Source organism: Aricia agestis, chromosome 10, assembly GCF_905147365.1.
Source record: "Aricia agestis chromosome 10, ilAriAges1.1, whole genome shotgun sequence".
In the NCBI taxonomy this organism is placed as follows: domain Eukaryota; kingdom Metazoa; phylum Arthropoda; class Insecta; order Lepidoptera; family Lycaenidae; genus Aricia; species Aricia agestis.
The window spans coordinates 3930321-3950745 of record NC_056415.1 but is presented as its reverse complement, the minus strand read 5'-3'; the positions used below and the strand labels follow the sequence as shown (position 1 = coordinate 3950745).

The following is a 20425-nucleotide window of genomic DNA, read 5'->3' as shown; positions in this document are numbered from 1 at the left end:
CGGTTGACATTATTGATATCGAGCAAAAAAGGCCAAAAAATCACGTTTGTAGTATTGGAGCCCCCTTTAAATATTAACTTTATTTTGTTTTTAGTATTTGTTGTTATAGCGGCAATAGATATATATACACAATTTGTGAAAATTTCAGAACTCTAGCTATAGCGGTTCTTGAGATACAGCCTGGAGACAGACAGACGGACAGACAGACATCGAAGTCTCATGAATAGGGTCCCGTTTTCACCCTTTGGGTACGGAACCCTAAAAACTTCGTTCCAAAAGTTTTGCTTACAACGTTTCTGTCAATATTCTGATGACGTGTGCCACGTATTTACTGTGTGCTAGTAGTGTAATGTCTTCTGCTCCGACCTTTGAGCAATATTCCCTATTCAAAGAATACACTTTTAAGAATACAAACTTTTGAAAAACTATCTAAACCGATTTATTACCGAACCGATATATATATAAGGTGGTGGACTGTGGTGGTCATGGGCATAACAATTATTTTCCCCTAAACGTCTTCAAAAGTGCCTAAAGTAACTGATTTTACCTAACATTTTTGGAGTGTCAATACGCCATTTGAATCTACGAACGTCGTGATCGTGAAGTGTGAACGCTCAGCATTATAATTATAATATATAATTATAATTATAAAATTATAGAGAGTAGGTATCGCTCTATCCTTGTGAAGGATGCTTGTGGCGTGTCCTTAAGTGGTCTTATTTCCGAAGAGGCTCTATTTCTAGAGCTGTCTCTGTCATCTCTAAATAATTGTCTCTATTTCCTGTGGCAGGTTTTGTACTTTGATTTTGATGCTTGAGATATTTTATAGATGGTATAGGGCCTATTTCACCACTTTCTGATAAAGTGCCTAATAGGCTATTCACAACTTTTTTGACAGATTATCCATACTTGATCTGTCAAGTTAATTGGTGGATAGCCTTATCAGGAAGTGGTGAAACAAGCCCTTAGAATAATAATTATTATCCTACTATCCTACTAATATTATAAAGGCGAAAGTTTGTTTGGATGTATGGATGTGTGGATGTATGGATGTTTGTTACTCTTTCACGCAAAAAACTACTGAACGGATTTTAATGAAACTTTACAATAATGTAGCTTATACATCAGAATAACACATAGGCTACAATTTTAACCGACTTTCAAAATGGGGGAGGTGTTATGTTCGTTTTCTTATATTCAACGATTACTCCGCCGTTTGTTAATCGATTTTCAAAATTTTTCTTTTGGTATATAGGGTATCATCCCAATTTGGTATTATATTCACAAAAGTGGTGATCTGCTGAAGGATCCATAAGTAATCGAGGGAACTCCTCAAAACTTATAGGGAAACATGTGGTGACTTCGGTTTCGTGAGAAGTATTCTAAGCATATGCTACCAACAAGTAAGATTTTGCACCGATATATACCTGGTATACCGTGGTTCGGATGGTGCTGAGAGAACTCCTGATTCTTTATAGATACAAGTTTGGGAGTTTCGGCGTTGTTTTAAGAACAGAAAGCATATGCTACTATGCAAATTACATTCTTCATCATCATCATCATCACTAACAAATTATACCATTTCATAGTCTTTTAGATCGAGACTCGAGTTTGTCAAGCGATAATTAAAAAAAATCTATACCTACCTAATATTATAAACCTGAAGAGTATGTTTGCTTGAACGCGTCAATCTCAGAAACTACAGGTCCGATTTAAAAACTTATCTCAGTGTTAGATAGATCATTTATCGAGTAAGACGCATCATTTATCGAGAAGGTTATATTATTACTCTAAGACTAATACGATAGAAGAAACTCAGAAAAAATGTGGGAAAAACGGGGGAAATATTTTTTATGGGAAAATGTACCTACGGTTTCTGTAAAATTTCTAATTTACGCGGGCGAAGCCGCGCGGGACATCTAGTAGATAATATAACAATTCTGTCTATTACCTTAAAATTACTATAATATATACAATAAGTTTATACGTGCGAGAGCCATGCTTCGGCATGGCTGGGCCGGCTTGACCGGATAAATACCACGTTCTCACAGAAAACCGGCGTGAAACAGCGCTTGCGCTGTGTTTCGCCGAGTGAGTGAGTTTACCGGAGGCCCAATGCCCTAACCCCTACCCTATTCCCTTCCCTACCCTACCCTCCCCTATTACCCTATTCCCTCTTAAAAGGCCGGCAACTTGGCTAAAAACACTTGCAGCTCTTCTGATGCTGCGAGTGTCCATGGGCGACGGAAGTTGCTTTCCATCAGGTGACCCGTTTGCTCGTTTGCCCCCTTATTTCATTAAAACAAAAAAAAGTTAATTCGATAGATTACAAAATAATGTAATTAATGTGAATAATTTAACTACCGCAATTCAATTAATAGTTGTAAAATATTTCCATTGAATCGCAAGGCAGTGCAAATTTTTTATATTTCAGTATTAAAAGAGATTGAAATGAAAAATTCCATTTCAATAGAGGGGAGCGTCCCTTGTGGGGTAACTGTTTGTGAATGGATATCAAATGAAAAACCACTTCGTTAGTGATTGTTTTGACTGGAATGTAATAAGTTCGTCATCGTCAGCTCTTAGAACTTCATTTTATATTCTTAAAAAATCGACCAAGTGCGAGTCGGACTCGCGCACTAAGGGTTCCGTACCGGTATATAGCGAAGGTATACAAAACTTGTGTTTTTTGTATGGGAGCCCCCTTAAATATTTACTTTATTTTAAATTTATTATTAATTATTAAAGTTCAAATATAATTAAGGATTTTGTGAAAATTTCAAGTGCCTAGCTGTTACCATAAAAAGGCCAAAAAATCACGTTGCTTGTATGGGAACCCCCCTTAAATATTAACTCTATTTTATTTTTAGTGCTTGTTGTTATATCGGCAATAAATATACACGATCTGTGAAATTTTCAGAAGTATAGCTATAGCGGTTCTAGAGTTACAGCCTGGAGACAGACAGACAGACAGACAGACGGACGGACAGACGGACAGACAACGAAGTCTCAGTAACAGGGTACCGTTTTACCCTTTGGATACGGAACCCTAAAAATGGTCTTTATTATTAAAAAGGTATCAACATTCACCTGTATAAATTTTGTACGGTATGAAATGACTTTATATTTTAATTTTTTTAACATAGTTCAGTAACGCGACTGACGTTGAATGCCCCGTCTGTGATACGGCTGACGGTGCATTTTTGGTTAAGCATGACCTCAATAATCATCCATAAAATTTTCATTCGGTATAAAATCACTTTTCGCAATTATTTTTTTTTACAACTTTGAAATACTCTCAGTTAACATCCCACCACGGGTGCGGCGACTGACGCTGATTATATTGATTGATAAATATTAAGCTACCGCTGGACAAAAATTTGGTCGGTATGAAATGACTTAGCAAACGATAGCACCACCTCCCCTACTATAACGCTTAATTACCTGTAAGAAAATTAGCGACAAAAAAGTTGAGATTTTCATTCTCAGAATGTATCTCTCCGTCTCTTTCCAACTTACTGATATTTGCTAAGCTGGAAAAAGAGAACAATAGGCATTGTGTCCGCGATTGTGGACGAGTCGTATAGACGCAATAACGATGCAAACAACACATTTGCCGCCTTAATTGTAACTACGAGTGCAGGCCAATGTACGGGGCGGCGGCCGAGGGATTATCACCATTATCTCCCTAATGATACGGCGTATATTTCAATGTAACTGCCGTTTAGATTAGTGCAAAACCGAGCTATAACAACAATATGTATGGACGTAAGCCGTATCTATTAACACCTCCGAATTTTAGTCGATGCTATTTTGACCCCAAATTCTGAGTTATTGTTGCAATTTATGCACCTGCAGGCTGTATCAATACCAAAGTATAATAAAAATACCGACAGATTTTAGCGACAAAATGATTAAGATTTTTTCTGTCAAACTGTCACTTTGTCTATTCCGTAGAATAAGTTCTTAATTTATTGGTAATAACAATAGCTTTTCTAGATTGTATGACTTTATCGAAAATATTATTTTTAAATTAATACAAAATGACTTTTTTATTTCACTAGTAATATTTAACTAAAAGCTACGTTTTTCCCGCTTGAAAACATTAAGTAGCATTAGCTAGTTCAAAAAGTAAACGTTTGTCGCAATTAAATATTTAACCGGCTATAACGACCCTTGTCTAGGCTGAGAGCATCCCTCTACGTCTCTACCCTCAGTCCCTACGGCAGGTGACGCCTGGATACACACCCCTAATGCACTAGACCTGGGATTTAATGGGATTAGTGTAGATCTGTTTCCTGTAATTTGTAGGTGTTGAATTTTCTGGTGAAAAAAATTTTGACAAATCCATTTTATATGTAATTGATTGTACCGTTGGTTCTTGGTGGAAATTCATGTTGAACACCAATAAAACGCAATTTCCGTGCACTTTTTCCACTATATTAAGAAATTATTAACAAATTACACGACCGGTTTCGAAATTAATTATCTTTAGGTGTACTTAGTGTAGGTAGTTTTACAAAATTAAATATAATCATAGCAAATATTGGGGTTGTCAGCATCATGAAATTTTATACCATTTGGAATCACCAATGGAAATCCATTTTAATATTATAAATGCGAAGGTATGTCTGTCTATCACCTCATCACGCTTGTTTAATCACTGAACCGATTTTGTTGAAATTTGGTATGAAGTTACTTTGAATCCCGGGAAAGGACATAGAATACTTTTTATCCCGGAAAAACGTACCGTTCCCGCGCGATAAACCAATTTTGACGCAACAAAGTTGCAGGCGTCATGTAGTATCTCTATCTTACTTTATTGCTTCGGATGCTAGCTGTCTCATTCGCTTTCTAATGAGCGGATGAAACAGTATGGAATCGAAAAGATATTCGAAATGTAAGAATCGGACTCTATCTTTAGACTTCAAGCTTCATTGTTCAAAATATAATATTGAAGTCTCATATTAAATCAACAGCTACGCTAAACAAAAAAGTACAAGTACTATCAAAATCATTACCTCTCCTTTTTACAAAGTTGGTTAAAGGTAAATCGCTTTTAAAATTCAGAATACGGTATGTAAAACATGTGCTACACGCATTCTCGTGTGATATGTGACATCCTTCCGCCGCGGCGCCGGTTCATACAAATACCTCTAAGGGCTTCTCAACTACAACTTGCGGATTCTTATCTTTTCTTATACAAGATCTCTTTCTTATAGAAGATCAAAACTCAAAAAGTCTTCATACCCATACAAATAGCTGATTCGGGCATCTGTATGGGTATGAAGACGATTTTTTTTTGAGTTCCCAGCATTGTTCTCATAGAAAAAGTTGTTCATTCTGACGGGCTTATTTGATGCTACGAGCTACCAAAGTTTAGCGATTTTAGCGGCCCGGAAGCGAAAAGTCCATATTTCTCCAAAACATTTACGTAATAAATAAAATTTTATATTCCACCTGAAAGCCTATTAAATAGGGTATATTTCAAGCCTTTTTCCTGATCCGCTGTGTCGATATTTTACCTACAATAAAATAATTTACATTTTTAAGTTTTTATTTTTTTATCCAAAACCAAACAAAACGCGCAATGGGAAATATCGACAAATTAAAGAATACAAGCATTCTATACACACAAAAAAATCACTCGTCAGATCCGTTTAGTATTGGAGATATTTGATCGTGAAATCCCTCGCTAGGGCTGCCACCATACGTCTTTCAATGGACTAGAGATCGCCCAATGGTCGAAATTCGACCTTAGTTTCAACGACATTAGGACTACTATATTTTGTAAAAAAATATTTTTTTCAACTCTTGTCTCTGGGACTCAGCTGACCTCAAACTGGCTGTGTAAGCATTGTCTAATAGTTTCTAAGAATCAATAAAAAAAACTATAATCCATTTTCAATTAGTCAACTTGTTGTCAACAGACTTCAACCATAAATAAAAGAGTATAATTCGTATGTATAGGCTTGTCACTCAAAAAACTGTCATTTTTTTGAGTGTGCACATTGTAGCGCATTGTTGTGTGTGTAATGTTTTATTTGTTAAAAAAATGTATGATAAAAGTATAATTTCGAAATAATATTAGCTTGGTGCACTCCTTCACCATATAAACTATAACTGTGCAAAATTTCATGCACCTACGTTTCCCCATTTTTCGTAAAAAGGGTTACAAAGTTTTTCGCTCACGTATTTATATATAGATAGCCTCGTATTTATATATAGTCAATAATACAATAGAAATAGTTACATAATACATTAACATTTATAGTATGAAAGTTATATATGCTTTTAATGAGTATACTTTAAAATTATAAAAAGTCTTAAAAAAACACATAACCTCCTCTTTTTTTAGAAGTCGGTAAAAAAATCGCATGTCAGTTCGTAACACTTCAATCAATTAATATTATTTCTAGTATTTATTAAAAAAAAACAAGGTAAGTGATCGTCACGCCAAAACGAAAAGACTGCAAATAATACAGCGTTGCGTCGTTTGATAACCCTGTTGACGATTAAGTTTGTAAATTGAATACATAAGTTAGAACTGTTACTAAACAGATCTCACGGGTGATTTTTTTTTGTGTGTATAGAATGCTTGTATATCTTTAATTTGTCGATATTTTCGATTGCGCGTTTTGTTTGGTTTTGGATTAAAAAAAAAAACCTAAAAATGAAAATTATTTTACTGTAGGTAAAATATCGACACAGCGGATCAGAAAAAAGGCTTGAAATATACCCTATTTAATAGGCTTTCAGGTGGAATATAAAATTTTATTTATTACGTAAATGTTTTGGAGAAATATGGACTTTTCGCTTCCGGGCCGCTAAAATCGCTAAACTTTGGTAGCTCGTAGCATCAAAACTATTGCGAATTGTCACGCGGGTGTTCTACTCTCGTATTCACTTTACTAATGCCTATTCAAAATTGAAGAAAATTGAAAATTTCCGATTTTTCGTCTCCTCCGTACACTGTGTAACGCACTGTATATTATGTAAGTTCAACTTTCGATAGTGCAGTATACAGATTGTAACAAAGCACCGTGATAATATTTTAGGGTCGTATTTGTCCATTGTACAAAGTTCGCTGTAAAAGTAGCAGCCCTAAAGTCCTCTATTATGTGGCCTCTCGATTTTGTTAAGAATGTGTAGCCCTGGCATGTAGGTACGACTGATTGTCCATGATCGAAGATAATGTAATTAGATAATTCACAATAAAACGCAAATCAAAATGTAATTTGGAGATAACAGTAATTGTTTGGATAAAAATATTATAGTCTTGCTGACACTGGCTAGTAGCCAGTGTCAGCAAGACTATAATATTTTTCATGTGTTAGTGGCTACTACAAAATCTATACTTATATTATAAAGCGGAAGAGTTTGTTTGTTTGTTTGAACGCGCTAATCTCAGGAACTACTGGTCTGATTTTCAAATTAGATCAGTAGATATCTAACACTGAAAGAATTTCTCAAAATTCTTTCAGTGTTAGATACCTCATTTATCGAGGAAGGCTATGTATTAATCTATTATCTAATAAGGCTATATATTATCACGCTAAGACTAACAGGAGCAGCGAGCAAGAAACAGAGGAAAATGTGAAAGAAAACGGAGAAAATTATTTGAAAGAGCTTATAAATATATATAGAAAGAGCTTACCCGAACAACTGCAGCAATTTTTATGATGGTACAGATATACAGAGAAACACGTGAAGGGACATAGGCTATTTTTGGCGGGAAAAGGTACGGTTTCCGTTAAATACGTAATTTACGCGAGCGAAGCCGCGCGGAACGTTTTGTACTTATTTCGTTATAAAAATAAAACTCAGATACCATTTCAGCAGTTAGTCCCCAGTTGTAGCCTGTCATATCTAGGTAGGAACCTACTATTTAATAAAAAAAAGACGGGTTGCACTCCGGGAGTGCCGGCAGAAGTGAAAACTTGATTAAGTATTAATATTAACGTTGTGCATTATTTTTTTATGAAAATTGATTTAAAAAAAATCAATTTCTTTAATTAATCGAAATCCTTACAATCGATTAAATTTTTAACCCATTTTTTATGAAAATCGATTAAACCCCGAAAAAAATATATCGACAATCGAAAAAAAAAACAATCGATTGTTCGATTAATCGATTTCGATGTAACAACACTACTCTTTAACCGTTTTACGGTTTTTTCGATCAGCACGAGAATCTGACGCGAGTTTCACAGTTTTTACCCATTATCCCACAAAAGTGCTCAACGCCGCTAAAGAAGTTTTCACTTCAAAAAATCAAAACACGTACGTTACTGCAGCTGATAAACATACAATTGATTTTTTATCTGTGCACGAAAAAGGAGAATTACAAACGATAAGTACGATCATTTATTAGGGAAAACGACGGGCGTTTTAAGGAAAAAGGGTAGGCTTATCTGTTTTATAAACGATTATATATTCACAATACATGATCCAGAAAGGCCCAGCTAAGCTCATTGAGTCTGTAATCCCTACAGATGACCCTGCGGGCTGCGGCGATAACCCGATTCGAGGACGCCTAAATACTGGCGTTATGTACTCGATAGATGTATGTATAAAAGAACCAATAGGCATGCTCAGTAGTTTTTTTATTAGTTGAGAGAGACACTAGAAATATGATGCAGGATAAAATATATTGTGTGTTATTCAAATCTATTCTTCTGTTGAATTAGAAAGTGAAAGAATTATGAATACTAGCTGTTTGACCGAGATTTGCTCGGTAACCGATGAAGATGACATTTTCTAGAAATGATTCCTAGCTAGATTGATTTATTGCCCCCGAAACCTAAACCATAAGATTTGTGCTTGCATCATCTATTTTTGACATCATCATCATAAGTATTTGTCAGTTTTAACGCTCAAAGAAGTCCAATTTTCTGGCTTTATATCCGTCACTTATAAGCTCTAGATAAGCTTGTTGAATGTTTACAAAATCATATTAAAAGTTCGTACATAACTACAAAATACTTTCGAACTGAAAATATTCGAAAACTCTTCAACAACTCTACTGAAATAGTTCTATGAAATCCCTACAACGACAGTTCTAGTTGAAAATGGGCCTCCAGCGGTTTTCTATTCAACGTGAAAATTTTAATCCGATCAAAAAATTTTTGAGAATCTCTACATTTTTGTGAAGGGTTATTTTATGATCGTTATATTTTAAGAGTGCACTTTATTTTACAATACTTCGAACTAGTATAGGCATAATAATATCATAGCTTAGAGCAAAATGAAACATTGAATTTTGAAGTTTTAAAATTTTATACTTACTTTAAGTCTCAAGATGTGCCTTTCAAGAGGCCAACTTTTTTAGCGCCACGTTAGAGGCTTTTTCTAAGATTGCGTTAAAAAAAGTTATACCATAACCATGTTTTAAACAAAAACTTTCAGCAAGTTTTATTATTATGAGAACGAAGTTGTACGGCGGTTCAAATCTTAACTACTTGCTTTAACTAATAAGAATTAAAAGTTTTAAAACTGTGGTTTGAACTTTAGAAATATGCGGCTTATGTTGGGGCCATATTTTGAAGAATTTTAGGTAACTGAACTTAAGAAAATGTAATATTACGTTTTCTGTCTAAGGCTTCACTACTAACAAAGAATTATTTCTCTAATATCTGGTTTCTAAGGTTTTATTGATGATGACAAACTATTAACCAATCGACAACGCTTTGAATTACTGTAAAATCCCATCAGAAACTTCCAAAACTGAACTTCTAAAGACGGTATACGATCTTTGCCCAGTTATACATATCACCAATAACTATCTTAAACTTAAAATTTAAGAACCAATGAAGGCGATGCCATTGTGATTGCAGTGAAGTGAAGCATTCATGATTATTGATAATCATAATGATGATAATATTACCTATGTTATGATGAGTATGAAACAAAACATAGCTGTAACAATTCAATACAATAACGACTAGACTGGACTATGAGTAATTCATAAGATGTGGATACACTGGGCTTAGGTTCTGAAATATAATCCAGTGTACTGGCCATCGTACAAGTACAAGACATGTATTCGACCCCATAATGTACATCAGTACAATAGTACCTAGTACTCACCAAGGGAGACAAGTGTGACGTATCAAAAGTATGACGTCGATCCTAGGCGTTCGTGAACACTGGCCAGTACTGGGATATATTTCGGAACGTACCCTGGGTATAATTAATGCTGATGCTCATCCCCTTATCCCAGACGGGGGTGTCTTCGACAAATCGCCCTCATTAATAACCGACACCTGAGATACAGGACTAGGTAGGACTTTATGTAGGCTTCTACCCGACTGCTATAAAGTGGTGTGGGTTTTCGCAAATTACTTAAGAAACTAAACTATGCAAATTATATGTAATTTTTCTCTTACGGAGTGGTCACTCCGGTCTCTTATGTCCAGACTCTATGCAGTCATAGCACACTACCGCCTTTTTAGGGTTCCATACCCAAAGGGTAAAAACGGGATCCTATTACTAAGACTTCGTTGGCTGTCCGTCTGTCTGTCCGTCTGATTGTCTCCAGGCTGTAACTCAAGAACCGCTATAACTAGACTTCTGAAAATTTCACAGATTGTGTATATCTGTTGCCGCTATAACAACAAATACTAAAAATAAAACAAAATTAATATTTAAGGGGGATGGGAGCTATAAATATATACTAAAAATAAAACTAAATTAATATTTAAGGGGGATGGGAGCTATAAATATATACTAAAAACAAAACAAAATTAATATTTAAGGGAACAAATTTTTTCGGCCTTTCTCGCTCTATATCGATAATCGCAAGAGGTAGGCACTTGAATTTTTCACACATTCTTTTTTATATGTGTACTTTAATATTTATTTATAATATTAAAATAAAATAAAAATTTAAGGGGGCTCCCATCCAAAAATCACAATTTTCAGCCCATTTGTGCTCTGTATCGGTACGGAACCTTTCGTGCGCGAGTCCGACTCGCACTTGGCCGATTTTTTCTCGTAATCGTCTTTGTGCCTTTAAAACAGCTTCTTGCTTCTACCCCACATGAGGTTCAGTGAGATTTGGTTGGATGCCTGTCCCCACATCCAGTATCCCAATTCTAATGTAACTAAAGTTTCTAGTTCGATTCTGTACATTTCCTGAACTACATAATAGTACTTTCATGAAATGTCAATGTAATTTGTACAGGACTCGACATAGCCAGTATGTAGTAATTAATATACTCGTATGATCACAGGGACAGGGGACTGTTGCTCTATAATTACCCGACGGAATTAGGTTGTCGTCTACCTTTGTAATCTGAGATTAGCTTCTGAATTGAAATTACGTTAAATATTGCCGTTTGCCGTTTGAAGTTAATTTACCTTTGACATGAAATTTAAGCTGACGACATAATAATCACTATATAAATAAATAAAAGTAAGAGGATTCTGAAAGGAGTTTCGATGAAGAATTTAACAACTCCTGAAATGTGACAAAGCAAATACTGTAAGGTCAGTGACGGATTAACCCTTAAACAAATTAAGCAATTGCCTAGGGCATCACGTCCTCTGTCCTGTCTGTCCTCACGGCACCAGAAGAAAGACAAAAAACATCCGTCCTTAGGGCATCACGTCTCACTCTCACGTCTGACCAACTGAGGGTGCCCCAGAAGAAGGAAAAAAAACATTCGTCCTTAGGGCATCACATCTCACGTCTCCTAAAATCTGTAACCTGTTTTTAGGTGGTAAAAGTTTAAAGACCGATTCTAGTTTACATACGGATATGGGGGGAGGGGGGGGGGGGGCAAGGCATAGATTGCTTAGGGCATCAAGTAGTCTTAATCCGTCACTGTGTAAGGTTGTAGTATATCTCCCACCATTCTTTTTTCTACTTAGGACTATAATAAAAAAACTTCAGAGATAGTATTGTAGAAAACTTTAATTGTCAATGTAAACCTACGTGAACAAGGCTCTAGCATTATTATTTATTGCCATTCGCAATTAGTACATACTTATTATGCACTAATAATTCACTGTTTAAATCAGATTTAAGTATAAAATAGCTTCACATGTTCCTGTGACGTAACAAGCGGCTTTTTGGCGGGAAAGTCTGAATTTCCCGGAAATAGGCGTATCGGGTTTTCGAATCAAAGGGAATTTCGATTAGTGGCGACAAACTAGATTCCGGTTCGAAGTTTAAATTGAAATAATTTGAATATTTGAATAAAGAACATTCCGAATGTTTGTAGTGAAATTAATTCTCGATCTTGCGCCGTTCGGAGCCGTTTTCAGACTCAGTAAGCATGGTTTTGTTTAAAATTGCGATGCCAGATTTGCTTATACTACTCGGATAACCCAGAGTAGGTACTTTTCACATAGATGACTTTTCAACTTGCGATTTTATAATTTTCGACAGCGCGGGTTAGAAAAAATAAATTTCATGAAATTTAATATAACGCGTAGTTTTATAAAATACCTAACTGTATACACTTTGATTTTTAACTTCGAATTCGAAATAATCAATTGCAAGTTCACTAACGGCCCATTTGATCTATCTCTGGTTTTGCCTTACTACAGATAGGAATAGCTCACAATTGACATAAAATATATGTCTCTAATGTCTAATGTGAGTTATTCCTATCTCTAGTAGGGCAAAACCAGAGATAGATCAAATATTGGGAATGGCCGTAAGTAGTCAAGTCTCATTTAAAATCTGTACAGACTTCCTTATTATTTAACATTGTAATAAAAGAGCTTCGATTGAAAGCAAAGTTTCTGACTTTTCTATTTTGTAAGGAAGCGTCGCCTCCGACTTTAATAACCAATTTCTAAAATGGTATGCTAAGTAAAAAATTTCTACCTGGTATGAAATTGGTGGGCGTGGTAGAGCCCACAATTACCATAACCCAAGCCAGCTCACAAAAACCCTCAAATATGTTATAATTTCCTACAATCAAGCTATGTAATAAATTATAATAATCGTTTTTAGGGTTACTTTGTTATAAAGATAGCGAAACGGCGTAGTCTAATTTGTTGCATATTTTAATGTGCCAAATGCTCTTTGGATGGAATAAAACGGTTGTTAAAGCGTACTTCAGCTCCTTTCCTTTATCCACATTTAAAAATAATGAAAATAAATAACCTAATTAATATTGTTTAAGAAATCAGTACATGAGGTAATAATAACAATTACTTTATGTCACTTGTCATTTGTCAATACATTTTAAAAATGAAAACATAATATGTACATGAAAAGTATCATCATAATATTAATACGCGAACGAAAAACTTTGTAACCCTTTTTACGAAAAATGGGGAAACGTAGGTGCATGAAATTTTGCACAGTTATAGTTTATATGGTGAAGGAGTGCATCGAACTAATATTATTTTGAAATTATGCTTTTATCATACATTTTTTTAACAAATAAAACATTACACACACTACAACACACACACACATGAGAAATGACAGATTTTTGTGTGACAAGCCTATACATACGAATTATACTCTTTTTATTTATGGTTGAAGTTGTCAACAGACAACAAGTTGACAAATTGAAAATGGATTATAGTTTTTTTTTATTGAATCTAGATACTATTAGACAATGCTTACACGGCCAGTTCAGGTAAGTCCCAGAGACAAGAGTTGAAAAAAAATTTATAAAGTTAATGTTTTTTACAAAATATAGGTAGGTAGTAGTCCTAATGTCCTTGAAATTAAGGTCGAATTTCGACCATTGGGCGATCTCTAGTTTTAATAATTGGGTGGTTTCACAAAAATAGGGAAACTTCGTTTCCGCAGCACATTTCAGTTAAAATTAATACTAATTATTTAATACCACAATTGCTAAATAATAGTTTACAATGTTTTTAATTTATCCCCCAAAGTATGTTAAAAATAACATTATAAACTACTCAAAACAAAATAGGGCCCACCACGATTTTTTCACAAAAAGTGTAAACATGTTGCTTTAGACTTATTTATGGGCCAGTTCAAGTGTTTCACCGTAAAACTTACATGTTTATGAGTTGTTATAGATCTTTAGAAGAACACTTTTTCTAATTTTTACCCTCAAGTGGTCAGGCAAAACAAACTGAGTAAAAATCACCCAATGCCCAATTTCTTATTCAGTTGTATTCCGACTATCGTTACAGGCGCTTTTTGCTTTGTTTTACTGTTTTTTTAATTGAGTTACTAGAGCACGTTATAATGCCACGTATTCGGAACCATATGAACATGGAAAGTGCTTCAAGAGCTGTGGTATTGCTGCAAGAGGGAGAGTCACAGCGATCAGTAGCATTACGACTTAGAGTATCACGACGAGCTATCAGAAATGTGTGGGAACGCTACCAGGAGACTGGCAGTGTAGCTAGGAGACCTGGATCAGGTAGAACACGATCCACAACGACTCAAGACGATCGATTCCTTCGATTGTCTGCCCGTAGAGAGCGCACCGTCACCGCCCGTACTCTACAAAATCGACTCCGGCAAGCCACTGGTACGCTGGTAAGTGACCAAACGGTCCGAAACAGACTGCATGATGACGAACAACGATCCAGAGTGCGTGTTGTGCGCATTAAACTCACGAGGGCTCATCGTGCAGCTCGTCTTAGGTTCGCACGTGAGCGTTTGGATTGGACCATGGACAATTGGAGGACTGTACTCTTCACAGATGAGACAAAAGTTAAGTTTTCAAGTGATGACAGACGCATACGAGTGTGGAGAAGAGAAGGTGAACGCTTTACCAACCCTTGCATCCGCGAGACTGATCGGTTTGGGGGGCCCAGTGTTATGGTGTGGGGCGGTATCAGCTTAATGGGTAAAACGGAGCTGGTAATTCTAAACGAGGGTACCGTAACTGCTGCCAGCTACGTCGAGCGTGTGGTCCGACCTCATATCGTCCCCTATGCACAAGGTGTGGGCAATAATTTTATTCTCATGCAGGATAATGCTCGTGCGCATACGGCTCGCCTAACCCAGACGGCTCTATCTGAAGCGAATATCTCAGTTTTACCGTGGCCGGCAATGAGCCCCGACCTCAATCCGATCGAGCATTTATGGGACCAGATGAAAAGAAGCCTAAAAGCAAATTATACTGAAGTGAATAGTGAACAGGAGCTCATAAACGCTTTAAAAATGTGCTGGGAGCAAATACCCCAGGAAAATGTCACCCACTTAATTGAGAGTGTCCCAAACAGGCTCAGAGAGTGCGTTCGTAATAGAGGAGGACCCACTCGATACTAGGACACCCTTATGTAACCCGCCCTATTCGTCAAATTACCAAAAATAAAAATTGAAAAAATCAGTTTTTATGTAAAAAATTTAATTTTTCATGCTAATGTGTATTTTTAAGAAAATTAAAGTTATTATCATTATTTTATTGGTTTACGCAATTGATAACACTTTACCCTCACTATATCTACCCATAAATAATATATTTTTTTGATTGTTTTCTTTGCCGATGATAAATATCAAGTGGGCCCTATTTTGTTTTGAGTAGTTTATTATATATTTAAAATCTGTTTTTAAATATGTCCCAAATGTCTGGCCCTAGGTGTGTCCGTTCTCCGAAATTTTGTGTTTAGGAATCCATATTTAAAAAAGTACTACCTTTATACTTATTTTTATTAATATTTTTTAAAATATTTAAGTACTCGCAGCTAATTATGTGAGTATTTTGTAGTTAAAATAAACAATAATTATTTTTTCTCGAATGAGTCCTCAACTTTGTTCGTCAGGCCCTAGCCACTTACGAATTTTAAAATTTCGCGACATCATTAGAATGTATGTTGAATATTATTGGTGAATTTTAGAGTACTACGTGAAGTTATTCTCTGACAACACTCGCTCTGCGGTAGTCACTTTATAAATCAGTGCAAAAATGAAAGTTCGTGGGCCACCACGTGGTAATTCCAGTCACTTGTTCAATCCCTAGATAAGTAATTTTGTTGTTTATTGATATTAAATTCTTATGAATTAATCTATATATAAAAGTAATACATTGCTCGCAATATCATATTAGACTTCATAATGTTATTTGCAGTAGAATTTTAAGTTCAATTTTATTCCAAATAATCAGTCCCTAGACCATCAGGCCCTAGCTTTTAAAGGCGCTCGGACTGACGTTTAGTATGAAAACATCAGTACTATAACGAAATAAATATATTGCTTAAGCCTTCTCAACTGAAAAAATATAATAGACTTAAGAAAAACAATTATTGAAAATATATCAAAAGCTAAAACTCATCAAGAGCAGTCAAATTTCAAACAGCTTTGGTCTGGCCTAAATGTTGAAAAATATATACTTTGGTGATACAGTTCCACTCTTTATATATCACATAAGAAGTATCGACCCAGTGGTCCTAAAATAATATAAAATCGGCTAAGTGCGAGTCGGACTCGCGCATGAAGGGTAAAAAGTTGTCAGTCTCTAGATGCCTAAATTAGAAAAACTCTAAAAAATTCCTAAAATAAGGTATAAAGTGACTGGCCCTTTTAGATAAGACACAATTAATTGATCACCTATCATATACACTAACAGGGAATTTAATAACAAAATAAAAATGACGAAGACAAAATACCTTCAAAAGTTGCCCTATTTTTGTGAAAGCACCCAATTATATTGCTACCACAATGATGCAATGAAATGAAAGATGTAAATTGTAACCCTCATATTAATAAACGCCCTATAAGCTTTGAATAGTTATATAGTGTTTTGTTCCTGTCACACAAGTGAAATTTTTAATTGGATTGAAGAAGACAAAACACTGTATAACTATTCAAAGCTTATAGGGCGTTTATTAATAAGAGGGTAAATGTTTACCAAACATTATCTTATTCAGGAATTAGTAGGAATAATGCCGTGTAATTTAAATAAACCAATCCCTTAAAGAACTTTCCAAAACAACCCAGACACCTGCAATATAATAAGGAATCTGCCCGGAGCGCTTTCCATTCGTGGGATTTCATTTTATTTATGGCCACGATTGATTCCGAACCTGAATGAATTAGAGTAAATGGATTCACGGCTTCGAATTCAGTATCTGTTTCCTAATCTTAAACTACCTTGCGTATATTTACATGCCTGTAATTGGTACAACAAACGGTTGTGCTGTGTGCCTTTTAAAACGCTTGGTAAAACTGGACGGGCCAATAGGTACATATGCTAGTGTATAATGTAGAGGTAACCAATACCTTTTTTTACATGGGGAAATGCTTTACGCATCCCCGGCAAATTGGGGATATCGGCCGGGGTATGTGGGACTCCTGCTTAGTTTACCCACTAAAACCGCATGGTGCTCCACTCCTCTCGCTTAAGGCAGAGTTGCGGGTACGATAGAACCTTTTTTTTTTTTTTTTTTTTTTTTACGCCAAGAAATGCATTTACGCATTCCGCGGGGTATGAGGGAGATCCTGACGCGGATATGTGGGACTCACTCGAAAGCCCTACCCACTAAAACTTGGCGGTGCGCCCTCTCTCCGACGACGGAGCCACGGGTACGACACCGCGACCGCAACTCCACCAGCGGTCGTCTGCCTGGTGGTCGGCAGACCCCTCTTCGGAGGGGTACGATAGAACCTACCGCAACTAGGTAACCAACCTGCCTATCAATAATTTGTCACGGTCTGATCGCGATTTACCAATACCGATCCGTCTGATCACCCCGCTCCCTCTCCGCTCACTCCTCGCTCCCTCCTCAGATTCTAGTTTTGCCAAACGATCTTACATTTGTGTGCGCATACTCATAATCATAATATGGACTTGTCGTTTAATTTGGTCGAAAAGGGTTCCTATTTAAATTTTACAATCCTCTTCGTATTTATAGCGGGTGAAAAGTTATGAGCTGTGCGGGGCCGCGATGCCCCTTGAAGCCAACCATCAAACATTCAGGAGATCGATCAAACAGGGGTGAGACGAGCAAACACTACATGAAAAGTTATTAGCGTATCTCAATATTGGGCATGGAATATTGCACTTGAGATTTATGGGGAAACTCCTTGAAAAAGAACCCCTTAAATGTATTTCTTCCTTACTGATAAGTACTATAAATGCGGAAGTTATACCTTCGCTAAATAAAGCATTGAACTAATTAAGATGAAATTTGAAGTTCAGAAAACGACATAGGAATGGATGCACAGTTCCTTACACGGTGACGAAGTTATCAAATAAGTACTTAATAAAGTTTCGGAAATAGAAGCTGGTACACTAATCTGTTACAACTGCCGCTTCTGTGTCTAAGGTCTTAAGGATTTCGCCAGACTTTTTTTTTTTTTATGAAATAAAGGGGCAAACGAGCAAACGGGTCACCTGATGGAAAGCAACTTCCGTCGCCCATGGACAATCGCAACATCAGAAGAGCTGCAAGTGCGTTGCCGGCCTTTAAAAGACTCTTGCAATATGCGTACCATTTCTAAGGGATAAGGCATAAGCTGTGCAAATAAACTTACGGTCAACCGCAGCAGCCCTGACCAGGGCTAGCACAGCCGAAAACACCAGCACTGTTAGCGACATTGTCACAACTGGCGGTAATCGGTCCAGCTGCTTTATATACTGACCCTGACTGCCCACTGACATCATTTGATATACGAATCGACCTTGCGAGAGGATAATCATTGTATTGTTGTATTTTGTTTTGGTTCAAAGGATTCCATCATTGTTTTAATCCCATATATCCAATCGATTTGAATACGATCAAATGTAGATTGTGTTCAAATCTATTGTGAATCTGAAGTTGTCAGTTGGTGAAGCTGCTGTCATCTTGCAGGAAGAATTAAGACTGTTGAGAAGTCAGCTATTTTCATTAAAATATTAGCAGATGTCAGCATCAATCAAAGCGCACGGAGTGCGCGGCCAAGTTCCAGCAGGCCGCGCGCATGCCGTGCACTATTTACACGAACCGTTTATAATATGTAGATTAATAAAAAAATTAAGAAGAAATCGGTCAAGCACGAGTCGGCTCCTCTACGAACTATAGGTAAAAATTCTTATACGCCAGTGATACAATGAGAATACGATGAGGAGGGTGGGAGGATTGGTTTAAAACATTGTCATCACTCATCATGTATAATGCATACTGTATAGTGTATAGGCTTATCTTATTAAGAGGATACACCAGGGGCTAGAGAAATGAAAAAAAGTACGTGTAATATCTATAGCTGTCTCCCTTACCTCAAGCCTATACCGCAGAACGCGATAGAGACAACTGCAGAAAATCCAGAAAATCAACGATTCGTTGTCCCCTGATTCCTTCTCCAAAACTTAACCGATTTAAGTACTTTTTTCATTAAAGATTAAAAAAAGGCTTGAGCTGTGTTCCTATGTTTTGCTTTTTTTTGTATAATCTAGCCAAATCTGTTTTCTGGACGTTTGAACACAGCGGAAAATCTGGCCACTTTTTTGGGTTTTTGAACGTTCATATCTTATTTAATAATTAAATTATGAAAAAAAAGAAAACATAGGGACATTGTATTAGTGGCCGAAAATATTCAGGAAAAAAATTATAATTCTACTAGCATTATCCAGGGAGTAAACAGGGGACAACGTTTGTATGGAAAAAAGAGCGGTGTGGACTCCTCTTAATCCTTCGATCGCGGATTCTTGGAAATCTATTGTTTACGCGGTCGAATTCGACTGCTTGGGAGTTGATAAAGGTTAAATAAATACTTTTTACTTGAAAATTTTGCTTCTATTGATAGTTTAACAAATACAACTAGCACCATATTATATCGAAGGTATTGTTTAAGTCGGGTGTGGCACAAAAAGAAAAAAATAGCTGTATAATTTTTTGAAAAAAAAGTATTGAAATCCCACCAAAAACATACCTGTTAAAATGGGGCTAAGTTCCTATCGGCAAATTTTTGGACTAAAAAAAAGAGTTGAAATCCAATCCAATGCCAAGTTTAGATGCACTTCATCGATCGTTATAATTCTCATCAACAGCCTGATCCATAATACTTCTAAATTTGAACTTGGCAGGTTTTCGTGCTATACGTAACTCTTGATTAATTCATAATTGTTTAATTAGATAATAACATAATTAAATTAACCTGCCACGTTCAAATTAGAAGTATTATGGATCAGGCTGTTGATGAAAATGATAACGATCGATGAAGTGCATCTAAACTTGGCATTGGATTGGATTTCAACTCTTTTTTTAGACCAAAAATTTGGCGATAGGAACTTGGCCCCATTTTAACAGGTATGTTTTTGGTAGGATAGATCTAGCTGGATCAGTTACTTTATGTATATCAATGTAAATTTGTTTCATCCCAGCCTTCCGTTTCTATTGCTTAAGTTCTACCACAGAATATATTAATACGTGAGCCAAAAACTATGTATTCCTTTTGACGAAAAATGGGGAAACATAGGCGAATGAAATTTTGCACAGTTATAGTTTATATGGTGAAGGAGTGCATCGAGCTAATATTATTTTGAAATTATGCTTT

The 20425-nt window shown here is 36.1% G+C and overlaps 1 protein-coding gene across 1 annotated transcript in view; it reads right to left on the bottom strand.

Annotated features, from left to right (window-relative positions):
* Positions 1-18500, bottom strand: part of LOC121730932 (calcyphosin-like protein) — a 67444-nt gene extending 48944 nt beyond the window's left edge. Inside the window, exon 1 of the mRNA XM_042120156.1 lies at positions 18428-18500. Within this exon, the coding sequence (XP_041976090.1) occupies positions 18428-18491 (64 nt within the window). The 5' untranslated portion in view covers positions 18492-18500. The remainder of the gene's footprint in view (positions 1-18427) is intronic.
* Between the last annotated feature and the right edge of the window lie 1925 nt (positions 18501-20425).